Source organism: Lepidochelys olivacea (genome assembly GCF_965140295.1).
Source record: "Lepidochelys olivacea isolate rLepOli2 genome assembly, chromosome: 14".
Classification (NCBI taxonomy): domain Eukaryota; kingdom Metazoa; phylum Chordata; order Testudines; family Cheloniidae; genus Lepidochelys; species Lepidochelys olivacea.
The window spans coordinates 9,154,510-9,168,896 of NC_140424.1; the positions used below are offsets into that span (position 1 = coordinate 9,154,510).

Consider the following 14,387-nt stretch of genomic DNA (forward strand, 5'->3'; position numbering starts at 1 on the left):
GCAGGTCTCTCTGCACGTGGGCAGATGAGAGCAGACTGGTGGGAAACAGCTTATCAAAAAACACCATTCCCCCCCCCGCTTGTTTTCACAGCAGTAGCTGTTTATGGAGCACAAGACTATTTCTAGCACTGCCTGTGTGATCCTGGTCACAAACGGATCCCATAGCCAGAAGCCAGCAAGCGAGACAGAAATAAAGGGTAACATTTTTAAATGACGTAGGAACCTAAATCCTATTTTCAAAAATGACATAGATGCCTAGGCGTCTAGGTCTCATTGAAAGTCAATGGAAGGCAAGGTCCCAAGTGCCACGGGGTAGGTCTACATAGCAAGCAAAGGTATATTGTAGTGTGGGTAGGCATATGTGGGCTAGCTTCCATTAGGTAACAGAAGTAACGAAGACATTGCAGCTCAGGCTTCAGCATAGGCTAGCAACCTGAGTACATCCCCAGGCTCCCCAGAAGTTCTAGTCAGGTTGCCAGCCCACGCTGAAGCTCAGGCTGCCATGTCTATGATGCTATTGTTACCCGCGCAGGTAAACTTACCCATGCTCCAATCACAGCTCAGTGGCAGACACACCTTAGGTCACTTTTGAAAATGTTACCCATGTTTCAGGCCCCTCTGCAGTGGGAATGGAACCACACAGTCAGTTTTAAGGGCCCATAGGGTATGGCTGACAACAGCCCTCAGTTTGGACAATCATGATTTCCGCTCAGAGACGCCTAGGCGGAGGAAGGAAATCCCAGGGCTGGGGGAATCTAAAGTCCAACAGAACCATTTTTTCATTAATTATTTGCCATCCTGCACAACAGATCACCATGAGCAGCCTCGACTGGCAGTTTCGAGTCTGGAAATCAGTCCCACATGAGTTTGTTGCAAACATGCAGCCCTGAAGCCTGGGTCATCAGAACCCAAGCAGCCTGGTCAACTGTCTCACCTAAGTAAACGCTGAGAGTTGCTGGCTTCTCAGTGCTTCCCCTGAAAGCGTGGAACTCCTGGCAGGCTGCCATCCTCCCGAATGCCTGGAAGCTAAAAGTGCAGATGGAGGGGAAGGAACGTCCCAGGGGTGGCACCTTCTAACTCCTTTAAAACACACACAGCAGGGGATTTTCAGAAGCGCCCAGCACTGGCCTAATTTTGTTTCCATTAAAGTTGATGGGAGCTTTACCATCAACTTCAGAGCTTGGCTACCACTGAGCTCTTTTGAAAACTCCACCCAGAGTTTGTGGGGGGATCCAGCAAATCTTTGCTCGGAACAGAACAGCTGCTCCTCTTTGCTTAACATTTTACATCAGAAGCAAACCCAGCATGTAAGACTGAGATTTGCTCCTCCTGGTGGCTCACTTACCAGGTTGACGAAGTCCTGGTAACAGATCTTCCCATCTGAATTATTGTCTGCCAAGGCCAAGAGAACCTCCAGTTTGTGTGGGTCCAGCTCTGAGCCGTGTCTCTGGAGGAGGTTTTGGAATTTCTCAGGGCTGATGTAGCCAGTGCTCTCGGGGTCAAACTAAGAGGGAGAAAACAAAGCAAGAATTATTTCCTCAGCATTACACAGCACCTACAATGCTGACCTCCTAAGGGTTCAGCTGCAGGCCCAGCAGGGATGGCAGCAGCATTGCTGCTGAGTGACGTGTTGCCATGCAAGCCATCAGTTTTATCGCTTTTGCTGGTAGCATTATGAGCTGCACAGGTCTCTGCTCCAAGGGATAGAGAGAATTCTTCTACCATCATCCAATCAGTACCAGACAACCAGTTATACTAGCTGTAGGGACACTGTCTTGGATGTAGCCTCTGGGCTGGAGAATGCAAAAAATCTATGTCTGCCTGAGACAAGGAAGGATGTTCCAGGTAAACATGAAGGGGAGAGCATGAGGAGACCAAATCAGTGGGCAGGAAAGAAAACCCTTCCATTTCCTTAGGGAACAGCCTTAGGTCTTTGGTTGGCATGATCACCACATCAGTGGTCAGAACACGTGAGAACTCGACTAGTTAGAAATGAAGAGGGGCACCGCCCTTGCAAGTGGAGACCAAGCCAAGCTCCCAGCAATCAGAGACAACCCAAAAATTCTAATACCTGCAGGGCTGCTAACATCTGCTTTCTAAAGTTAATTCCAAATCCCAACTGTGAGGCAAATAGGGTTAGGAGGACAAAGGAACCTCCCTGAATGAACTCTTGTATTCAAGTACAACCACCCCCTTCTCATCCTGATCTTGTTCAGTGAGCAGATGTGCCCAATTCATATTCCCATCAGCCTCTTCATTCAAACTTCTTTTACCTACAGCCCTTGCCTCGTCCTACAGATTCATAGCTCTCTCTTGGAGTCTGCGTTTCAAAGTAAACACAACACACAGAGTTTCAGCAGGTACTGCTTTGTTTGCCCAGTAGATGCATTTAACTGAGTGGTCATTTCTGTTCATGCTTTTATTTGTAAAGTTAAAACTAACTGTCAACACTTGCTCCTGTCAGGCCAGCAGCCAGATAACTTATGTAGATTTTCAGATTCCTTATCCTGTCAAATACTGCGCAAAGAAACAACACAACTTGCATTTCTTGTCAAGCACTTTCCACCCTAAAGAATCTTGCACTGCTTGAAAAATATTACCCACATAACCCACCCGTGAAACGCGGGCACTTCGCTGGGAGTGGAACAGAGTAGCCACTGAAAACCATCCACAACAACAGATCTGGATGAGCAGAGAACAAAAATGATTCAAGGGGTGGAAAATCTGCCTTATGCTGAGAAAAGTAAGAAATTCAATCTAATCTCTCCAAGAAAAAGTTAAGAGGTGACTTGATCACAGTCTATCGGCAGCTACATCAGAAGATTTGTGAGCAGAGGTCTCTTTAATCTAACAGACGAAGGCATAACACGATCCAATGGCTGGAAACTGAAACTAGACAAATTGAAACTACAAAGAGGAGACACGTTTTTTAACAATGAGGGCAATCAACCATTGGAACAGGATACCTAAGACTGTGGGATGTTGTCCATCACCTGAACATCTTAAATCAAGTCTGGATGTCTTTCTAAAAGTTATGATCTAGCTCAGCCGTACTCAAACTGGGGTCACCCAGGCTGGCATTAGACTTGTTGGAGCCCGGGGCTGAAGCCAACGCCCCAAGCCCAAAGCTGATGGGCGAGCCCCACTGCCCTGGGCTGAAGCTGATGCCCGAGTGCTTCAGCCTTGGGTGGCAGGATTTAGGCAGGCTCAGGCTTCAGTCCCCCCTTCTGGGGTCGTGTAGTAATTTTTGTTGTCAGCAGTGGGTCACGGTGCAATGAAGTTTGAAAACTTCTGACTAGCTCAACAGAAAGTTAGGGGCTTGCTACAAGAAATAATGGGGGTGAGGTTTTATGCCCTGTGTTATACAGGAGGTCAGACTAGGTGAGCATAAAGTTCCCCTCTGGCCTAAAAAAAGCTTTGAAAAAAAATAGTGTTTCCAAGTGACTCTACAAAGAGAGATTATCTGTCTCAGTTCTGTCTCAGTTCATTCATTAGTACAGCTCTGAGCTCACATGGTCTGCCTTAAGCCAATCACTTATCCTGAGGAGATGGGACAGGAAGCATTGCAAATGTTAAGATTTACAATGTCATTAACAAAACTTACGGGCAAATCGCTAGATAACAGTGTAACAAATCTTTGGCTGCCTAAGTCTTCTCAGTTATTACCAGGATGCACACCGCGGTCATCTGTAGCTTTACAGCAACAGCAGGGACAGAACTCAGATACTCCTATTCCAAAAAGTACAGGACTCTTCTATAACCACCGAAGGAGAATCTCCTTTGACTGTTAGCAGGACAACTCTGACACAGTTGAGTGGTTCTGACTCTGTCCAGTAGATGGCGGTCACGCGTACACATACAGCAGCATGGACATACTGGCTGGCTCATTGCAATAGTGAGAATGCTGGATGGAAAATATCCCGAGAGGACAGGAGAGTCCTCCAGAGTCCTTTTGAGAATGTGACAGACTGTCACTGCAGCCTTCCCAAACTTCAAACCTGGTAGATAAACAAAAAACATAACCAACCCCTTGTGCCCCCTCCCGCAAGCCCATTCACCATCTTGTGGTTTCCTTGCTAAAGGCTATTTTCCCCCTTTACAAAGAATGGTCTTTGGCAAAATGGAGGCAAAGTCAGGTCATTTTAAAGAAAGATGATTCTCAGTTTAAAATCACACAGATCCATATCCGTCAGGACAGACAAAGGATCATTGACAGACTTTGGCAAGCATGGTAGTTTGGGTTTGAAGGAAGGAACAGTTTTAATTTGCTCTGTGCTTGTGCGGGCTCTCAAACCTCCAACCAAATTTTGCTTTGAATTGTGTTGCTTTAAACCAATATAAAAACTCTACATGAAACACAACTCAAAGCACCAACTGCTACCTGGTTTGAGGTCAAAACTAGGCATGGGCCCAAGCCACCAAGTTTGGATATGAGCTTTGGATATGGTGTTTGGATCTATGGTTTGCTTTGACCCATTAGAGAGGAAGAGACCAAGTGTAAAGTGCAGGCCCGGTTCTGAAGTTATCCAATGGGAACATAACTTAAGATCTGCCCAATACTTTAACCATGAACCTCTTTGAACTGTATGGTGAATCCAGCCTAAATTTCTGGTTCATAACAGGACTCCAAACCAGAGAAGTTGTGATAAGTTTCACACGACCGACTGATCCTTGAGCAACTGCAAGTAACTTTACCAAGCATCACCATTCCAGCTGGCCAACGGCAATGCTTGTGCGCTTGATTATCCCCTCTTCGCCTGCTCTTGGAAGGCCATGTCTGATTTTGGGGCTTCCAGACAATGATTAAAAGGCCTGAGAATGAAGAGACACCTTGTGGTCAGATGGTCATTTTCAGAAGAACAGCCTGAGCTAGAACAAGGAAGCTGAACTCTTTAGCAAGGTGGGAAGTTTGTATGTCAGAGTTCCTCAGCTCAGGTCTGTCTTTAGTTTTCAGTCACATGGAGCCAGAAGTGTCTTCTGGAGTAAATGATACACTCAGGCATTCTGAACGAGACGGAATGATCCCTCTGGACTTGTTAATTGAAAAGTTGCTTATTTTTGGACATCGTAGAGTCTATTTATCTCCTTACCTGTTCCCTACATTCCATTCACACCGGCCTGGTTTCTGCAGCTCACCCCAGAGATGCTAGAGCATTCCCCTTCTCCTGTTATCTGGAGCTTCTTTCCCGCATCTTTCCATCTTATCAGCTGTCCATCTCATTTCAAACCTCAGCTGAAATCAGCCCTCTTCTCCCTTCCTGATGCATCTTAATTTCTCTCTCCCTCTCCTATTTATTTTAATTTAAAACTTTGTGACTGAAGTTTTAAGTACATGGCGGATGCAGCCTGAACGAGAAATGCTATCCAAAGCATGGTTTTACATCTGTATTTATTAACACCTTTGCAAAGCAGGAATAATATCAACTCTTCCTCAGGCACAGTGCTGAAAACTGAAAAGCAAAGCGGTTTTATGGCTGCTTCCAAATCAGATAAGTGTTTTTGTTGCTGCAGAGACTTTTATTTCTAAATGGATTACAAGCAGGTTCTTGGGAGTGTGAACTGCGGAGATAATCAACATATTAAACCAAAAATGACAAGGCAGACACTTGCTATTTCAATGTATCCTCTGAAACACTCAGTAGAAAGAGATTCCCACATTAAATTCCGTATTAACTCCCCCCACTTTTATCAAGAACGCTGTTGCTTCTCAGCAGAGTACAGAGAAATCTGGTCTTCCACTGGTGACAATCTGTTAACTTTAACTCAGTATCTGCAGGATGTATTGGATTTCCGTCAAAGATTATAATTCACCGAATTACTTGGTGTCACTTGAGTTCATTGATCTACAGCAGTATCCCCAGGCATTGAGGAGAGACGCACAGAGGTTTTTTTTGTTTGTTTGTTTTTAATTGTTATAAAGAATGCTGTATATATATATATTTTTTTTTTATAAACACACTGTATGGAACAGGCCTGCACTGGTGATGGAATGGACTACTACAGATGACGCAAGAGATCTTTTCCCGTTCTAATTGCTACATCCCTCTTAATCCAGTCATGAAATGTGATATAGGCTTTGTAGTTCTGAATCCATAAAGATGTTATATCTCCTCTCTTTCTTTGGTGCTGGTGAAAGCTGCTGGATTGAGAGCCCTGAAGACTAAAGCCCCTTATTGATCCACAGAACAGATGGAGTATGCAACACCACAAAGCTTCCCTTGCGTGTCTTCCCCCTTCCAAAATGCCTTATCTGTGACCTAGCCACACCAGTGCTGACAACATAGTCCGTTCTCCAAGGCCCTTCCATCCTTGCCCTCTCTGGCAGCCAACAAAGATGCCAATCAGCACCAGTTAGGGACAATGGGTTTTGTGATCCTCAGCTGGCCTGGAACCCGACAACGTCACCTGTGCAAGGAAGTTTGAACACCAGTTTGAACACATGGCCACTACAGCTGGGTTCCATCCTAACGCAAAACCCGAGGCAACTCCTGGCCAAAGTGCTGCCAGCTTGTGTCCTCATCTGGACGCAACAGCCGCCGAAATGCGATGTGTAGCAAATTAGAAAGCCAAAACTGACATCAGATCGAACCCATTTCTTTTTAAACATGAAAACTAAACAGATCCAAACGGCGAAACCAATTTGCTGTAACTTCAATTTTGTCTAGTCTCAACCAGCTCTCAGTTGCTGGGAGATTTGCCTTTGATTTTCCAACTTGACTCAGAAGAGCCTGTATCCCATTGCCTCTCTTGGTAGATAATGATATCAAGCTTGTTGGCTGGATTCAAAGTTGGAAGGAAAAGGGGGGCGGGACAGGAGCATTTCAGTGCAGAAGGTATATTTCCATGGAAACATTTTGGACATGAAAGGGAGTTCACTGAAAGCAACATGATTTCAACAACCTTCTCTCTTTCCTAGCAGTGAACAAAAGCTTGAATGCCTGCACCTTTTAGCTGGCTTGGTTTGGACACAGCAAAAGAAAGGCTGGCTTGGCAAGCGGCCCAGGTGGCAGGGGAACAGCATGCCAGCAGCTAAATCTGGCACCGCGCTCTCCATCGAGCGCAGTGGCTGAAGAATCCACAGTACAAACCTGACCTCAGCGCAAGGCCAAGTGTTTCGAAGAGGTCATCTGTGCATATGGCTTCAGATCGCTCACTGAGCCAGCTGAGCCCCTAATCAGAGGGCTTCTGCCGCACAACTTCAGCGGTCAGCTGCCAACCTGCTCACGCGAGTTCTCTTGAATAGAGTCATGCTACGGCTTCCCTTGCAACAATCTCTCTGGATTGAGGTTCACAGCCTCCACAGTTGCTACCAGGGTCTTCTGAAAAGCCTCTTATTTTTTTTGTTTTGTTTTGATGCAGTTGTCCAAAAAGGGGGAGGGAACAGGGGGTTAACAGCAGAGCGGAGGGGGCTGCTGCATGCGTTCGAACTGAGATGGAGGAGCTGCCTCAGTGCAGGAGCTGTCAGTGGGGGCGAACGATTGGAAACAAACAAAAGAAATGATCTGCAGAAAGTCAATGCTGTATGTTTTCCTCCATGCGTCAAGTTATGTCTTTGCAATGAGCCCTGTGATGTGCCGTGCCTTCGACAACTGGCACCCAATCCCAAAGGTTGATTTCTCCACCAGTTCCGAATAAAGAAAGGGCAAAATTAACCCCCTTGATCCCAACATCTCAAGCTTTGGAGAAGTTCAGATCCTAATGCTGCATCTAGCCCCCTTTGCAATGAGATGAGAGCTGAAAGATTGGATCCTAATACCATAGCCAGACTCAGGGCTTGCCTACACAACCATCTAGTTCATGGCAAACTGGAGAATGACTCTACCCTGCACTAGCCTGCTGCGAACTAACTGTCCATGTGCACCTTGCTGACGCACATTAACGAACTGTCAACGTGCTTTGATCCAAGTCCTCTTTGAAAAAGGACTCAGTCAAGCCACACATTAACAAATTGTTAAAGGTGCGTTAGCAGACGGCACATGGACAGTTACTTCATGGCAGGCTGCTGCAGGATAGAGTCACACCCCAGCTTGTCGTGAACTAAATGGTCACATAGACAAGCCCTTAGACGTCTCAGTTCAAGTCTATTTTTGCTGCCTGTGGGCCCTGTCTGTAACTCAAAGGATAGTCTAATTTTGCACTGCCCAACACCAGAATAAAATGGCGTTGTCAAAACCATACATCCAAAGAGCGCATCATTAGCATAATAGCAGATATAACCTTTATCGAGGAGAACTTATGCTGCCTTATCAGAGGCAGACAAACTCAGTCATCTAATCAAGCCATCTCCAACACTCGTGATCCCAGCTACACTGCTGTATTTATGCTGATTAACTGACAATATTTGATCCAACACAGTCATTTTACTTCACTGTATTGTTTAACTAGAGTCTCAAATTTAAGTGAAAGGACTTATCCTGCTCAGGGATGATACAGTCGCACCTCGTAGGTTTAAACGTCTCACTACTTGAGGTCCATATGTCTAGTGGTTAAAGCAGTGGGAAGAGTCAGACCCCCTGGACTCCACCCCCAGCTATGTTATTAGCTCACTGTTTGACTTTTGGAAAGTAGCTTGTGGGTAGGAAAGCTTATCCACAGCAATTTGAAGTGCATACATTTCTTTAACGGGCATGAATTACATCTTCCTGTAAGCAATAAGAGCTATAAAGATCACAAATAGCTTTAACTGACACTTGTTATATGCTGAAGCATGGCAAAACATTCATAAGAATAACCAGCAGTTATAAGGCCCTTCATAGCTTCAAAGCACTGCACAAACAATTCTAGCTATACTGTGATATCAGCATTAGAGTCAAAACTGATCTGGTCACTCAAGCTGATAGCAATTTGTATCTAAGTGACTTCCCAGACATCTGAAGTCCATGCTGGCAATGTTTGAAGACTCTCCAGTCAGAGAAGACCTAACTATTACACACACACACACACACCTTTCGCTCTTCATGCCACTCTGCTGCTGTGCTCTTCCCAATGATGATCCAAATGAAAGGATCAGCAGCAGGTAGCTGGTACTTCCTGCAGCATCCCAAGCATATTATAACTGGAACAAACTCTATTCTCACAGTACAGCCGGCCTGTTGTTGCATTTCACGTAGTTTGCATTCATTCATTGATACTGATTAGAAATGGGTTTGAATCAAAACCTTGGATCTGAACAATTTTGAAAACTGAGATTTGAATTGTAAACTCCCCTAGTCTGAATATTTACAAATGGCCTCTCTCTTTACAATGGGACTGACCCAGTTTGGAGTATCCATCTCTGAAATGTTTTGCCTGAAACCCCAGCTCTATCATGGATGCTGTAGGTTTTTATATTTATTTTTCTGGGTTTGCTTGTCTATTACAAGATCTAGACCATTTGATCTTAACAGAACCCCCAACCACCAATCCACACACAAATAAATCAAACTCTTCAACCCTTATTCCAAAACAGCAGCTAGCTACAAATATCAGAGAATTTAGTGGCTTCTTCACATTTCCCATCACATAACATATAACTGCACAGTTTAAATGCCCTCTTTCCCCCTCTACCCTACCCCAAATCAACTAGCTGTTAAAAGAAACTGACCTTAACTAGAAGATGCTTCAAATATTTATCCATGGTTAATTTATTCCTGGAAACTCATCCCCCAAGACAGAACTGGCATATCCAGTTCCATCAAGATGGCAAGTCAGGGCAGACATCAGATCCACACAGCCCCCGACTTCCTAACCTCAACTGGGAGCCACTCACCAGACAAACACTCCGGTCATCCAACTCAGGGCAGTGGCTTCCCGTTTTAGGCTCAGCCGTGTTACTTCTCCCTCTGCTTGTATGTAAGCGAACAAACATAACTGTTGGAGCTGAGGCGTGTGGAAGGCTGGACGCCCACTTGGCACAATGGGGCACTAACGACAATTTCATGCAAGGTTTCCTCTGCATCTCAAAGACAATTACCCTTAATTCCCTTGATCCCCCACCAGGCTCTTAAGCAAAAATGTAAATATGTTAATGACCATAACAACCACCAGACTTGAGGCACATGTCTTTCCCACCCACTGCAAGCTCTCTTATTAATTATGATTATTATTATGAACTCGTCATAAAGTTAAGCAGCAAGACTGTTTGGAAAAGGAAGCAGCTGGAAACTTTGTTTTAAAGGTGGTGGTGGCGGGTGGGGGGCGGGGAGGGTGTTAAATTAAACCTCAGACTGTTCTGCCTCTTTAATTAAAGGCACATCAGCCACGACTGAGTGCACAAATAGGGTGGGGGGTCAGAGACGTGCTGCTGTTAAACAATGCACTGATATCTTGGGAAATTGCAGACACTAACACAGCCCAGGCTGCTGCTCCTTTCCCAACTCCAAGGATCTCATTTGAATGAGGTTGATGGATGGCTCAGCAGCCAATGGCAAATACTTATCATGGACCAGAGCAGCCGTGGGAGTCATAGACCGAAAGGAGCTTGAGCAGGAAATCCCTTTCTGGCTTTGGGGTGACAGATCTATCTTAGGCACACAGAATTTACTGCATCCTGTGGTTTCCCCAGTTATGGTGACATTATCTCAGCATGGAGAGAGGAGATCAACCCTGAGGGACACCCTCATTTCTGGGGAGACTATAGTCCTTGCAACCAGGACTCCTGACTCTAGTCCCAAATCCGCTGTTAACTTGGAAGAAGTCACTTAAAAAAATTTGTGCCTCAGTTTCCCCCAACAGTAAAATGGAAATGACAATCCATTCTTATCTTTCAAGGGCGTGGGGCTAATTTATAGGGGGGGTCTGATTCTCATTTATATCACGGCCCCTGTATATTTTCCCTGGCAGTGGAAAGAGGCCTTAAAAGTGGGAGTATGTCACATTTGAATCCCCTTCTGGCTAAGGTGATTTACACCCATTCTTTGAACCTTAAGCTGATGGATCAGGGTAAAGGGGCCTTAGCAAACATGAGAATCGTGGCCTGTGTGTTTGTAGAGTATTTTGGGATCACTGGATGAAAGGTACATATGCAAATCCTTAAATAAAATGGTGATGCCTTCTTCTTATCCCAGCCCTGACCCACTCTTGTCTCACGGAAATCCCTGTGCAGGGCAGGTCCTGTCTGCATAGTTCCCCCTCACTGCTAAGGGAAGCAAACCTCGTCAAGAACAAGAAACCCACACACACTTCATGTGCCTCTTCCTCTCCTGGTGCTCCAGTTGCATTTCCCTCCATCTGACTCTCCGCCCTGGCTTCCCCATTTCCTCCATGTGCTTTTGATGCTTTTCCTTCTGTCTCTTTCTCCTCATCCTCTTCAGCCCACTCCTGACAGCTCTCCTTTGTCTCTTTAACCCAAGGGCCAATTTATTCCTCTTCCTGTCACACCCCTCCCTGTTCCTGGAACAGCCTCCCACACTCCTTAAAATCCACCCGTTCCAGTGGTTATTCCAGAGCACGTGCCATTCTATGGCTCCTGTATGCCACATACCCATAGCATCTGCGCTGTAACCTGCCCACTTGTGCTCTTCCATTATGGAGTAGAATCGGAACCAAAATCCTGGATCCAATCACCACTGAAACTAAGGAAACTCGGATCCTCACCCAAGCTTCATGGCTCAGGCCAATGCTATTAAACAGCACTTGCTGACGAAGGGTAGGTTTCTGCTGGAGGTGTAATTTCCAGCTCGGGCAGACATACCTGCACTAGCTCTGATCAAGCTAGCTCACTAAAACCAGAAGCATGGCTTCTGTAGCGTCAGCCGTAGAATGGGCTATGCTCTCAGACAGGATTGTAGTGGGGTCAGTTAGCCCACTGCACCACCACAGCTACACTGCTATTTTTAGTACCGTAGCTCAATCAGAGCTAGTGTGGGTATGTCCACCCGAGCTGGAAGGAACACCTTCAGCCCCAGTGCAGATATACGCAAGAGCTTTTGTGAAGCGCCCAGATCCTGCAGCAATGAGAAGTAGCTAGGCAGACAGGTACACTTATGCCATCAGAGCACTGATTTCACATAAGCAATCCCTCTTTAGGAAATTTATGAGACAGGCAAAGAAACGCTTCCCAAAATAGCTGTAGGTCCCACTACGTTGACATCCCTAGCTTTCACCAGCCTCCAAAATTCATGCTGCTACTCCGCTTGAGCTCACACAGTATTTTATTATCTCGCACACAGTGGTAAAATATGCAGCATTAGCTGCTTTGATAAAGATTAAAGGACTGATCAGGCAGCAGATCAAATCCCATCTAATAAACCAAAGGCGAGAGCAAAAGCAGAAGCTGTTGTAACAAAACTTTGCCCGCAACTATCTTCCCAAGGGCCTAGAGAAACTGCTCTCACTTCTGACAGCGGGAGGACAATGGCATATGGAGATTAAGCTGGTCCAGGAGGGAGGAAGGTGGGATGTTGCAAAATTTGCTGTGAGATAACTCCACACACACACCCAATCCACTCCACACAAAATTAATAGAGTCACCTAAACCCAGTCCTTGAAAACTATACACACAGTGACGCATTAGTGCGGTATCCGCTAAGATGTTCTCTCATTCTCTCTCACTGTAAATAATGAATTTAACCCATCACCACACAGACAACATCAAGTGATTAAGTGCTGTCCTGGTGTACTTTCAGTCTGCTTTAGATTGCTTTGCCCTGAGGTGAACCTTAAGGCTAGAAACCGGCTCTCAAAAGCCAGATAACATCCAAGTGCCCTGGTAATCCCCTCACTAAATCATTGGGCAGGCCCGCTCCAACTCCTGACAGAAGGCTGCAGAGAAGCTGCCATGCTGAACATTTGGTGTGACCCAGTTCAGAGGGCCTTCTGGGCAGAGAACTGTTTGAATAGCAGCGCTGCTTTCCTGGCAGAGGGCAGATTTTGGGAAGCGCATGGCAATGGCCCAGTATAGGGCTAAATGGTGCTCTGCACGCACCATGAAGCAAAAGGGACATGGAGGTTGCCGCAGGGGCTTGTTGGTTGAATCTTTCCCATTCCTTTTCCTCCAATGCCATGATAACTTGGCTCGGAGGGATTACTGTCTAGACAGCCAGCAGGGCGAGGCAAAACAAGATCAACGTCTGCTCTTGTTTGTTTTCTTTGCTCTCTTGACGTTCCCACCTGCTGAAACCTCACTTGAAAGCTTTTTGTTAGCACTGTCCACAAGCGCAGCAATGTAGTTCACGCACAGCCACACGTTCTTCCATAGTACGCCACCACCCAGTGCTTGATAGCTAATCGGAGAGGGAAAATGGCCTTGAGGTTCAGGCCTGGGACCCAGAGATCTGGGTTACGTTCCTCGTACTGCCACAGATTTCTGGAGGGACCTTGGGCAAGTCACTCAGCCTCTCTGTGCCTCTGTTTCCCCATCTGTAAAATTGAGGTAATACTTATGTCCCTGCCAGGGCACCTGTGAAGCTTAGTTCATTTAGGTTTGTAAAGTGTTTTCAGGTCCTTGAAAGGAAGGTGATCTACAACTGCAAAGTATGAGAAATGGGCAAAAATCCCTCAAGTTCAGAATGGTGGGAGAACATAAACAGAGCTGGGCCTTCTCTCCCAGGGAGAGAGGGGGTGATTTGGGCTTTTACAGACAAAGCCCAGTCAGTCAGGTGTCCAAAATCAAAACCAGGGTGGCTTGGAGCTAAGGTCCCACTGATTTGAATTAGAGACGGGCCCAAACTGGATCCCTGTCCCGCACCACACTTAGTGGAAGTTCAGATCCAGGTCCACGTTGTAGCTGGCCCAAATCTATAATAGGCTGAAGTGAAACCTGGGATTCAACCCCCCTTGATTTTTAGGGATGTACTGATCCAGATCAGATCTTGGCAGTGTAGGGCGTCATTATAACATGCCAAATTGGAACCCTGAAACCAAACGCCTCAAAACTTTGGAACCAAAAGGGATATGAATCCAAACTTTGCCCTTCAGGCTCATTTCCAATCTGAGCCCCTTTCCCACCCCTTCCTCAGCCAGTTGGGATCTTGCTGCAAGGGAGAGTAGGGTGTGATGTCAAGAGACACCCCGTAGATTTGCTGAATTTGAGCCCACCCTTTCTAATCATTTGGAATCACGATGATCAGCTTACAAGAACCATCCTTGTTTTCTCCTGCTCAGGTTATTGGCAGCACTGCAAGCAGCATTTCAGAAGGGTTCAGCCTGCAATCCCACATTTCCCCATCTCATTTAGCGTTACAGCCACATGGGACAAAATTATACCCAACACACTGCCCTGATGACTGTGGAGCTGAAGAGGCTCTGCAAAAAGGATCCAGGGTAAGTAAAGGCTGCCCCATTACCAGCAAAGTGAGATGCAGCTTTTAAAGCGAGACAGACAAACCTAAATGACAGAAAGCGAGACATATTAGCAATGAGCCTGCAAGAATGGCATGAGCTGCTGCTAGTCACCCTGTTGAAGGATG

The 14,387-nt window shown here is 46.0% G+C and overlaps 1 protein-coding gene across 2 annotated transcripts in view; it reads right to left on the reverse strand.

The window, feature by feature from the left end:
- The window catches only part of RHBDL3 (rhomboid like 3), a 128,153-nt gene that overhangs the window by 59,541 nt on the left and 54,225 nt on the right, over positions 1-14,387 (reverse strand). For both annotated transcript variants that reach the window (XM_084648196.1, XM_084648195.1), the window contains one exon: positions 1,346-1,504. In XM_084648196.1, coding sequence (XP_084504322.1) covers positions 1,346-1,504 — 159 coding nt within the window. The remainder of the gene's footprint in view (positions 1-1,345; positions 1,505-14,387) is intronic.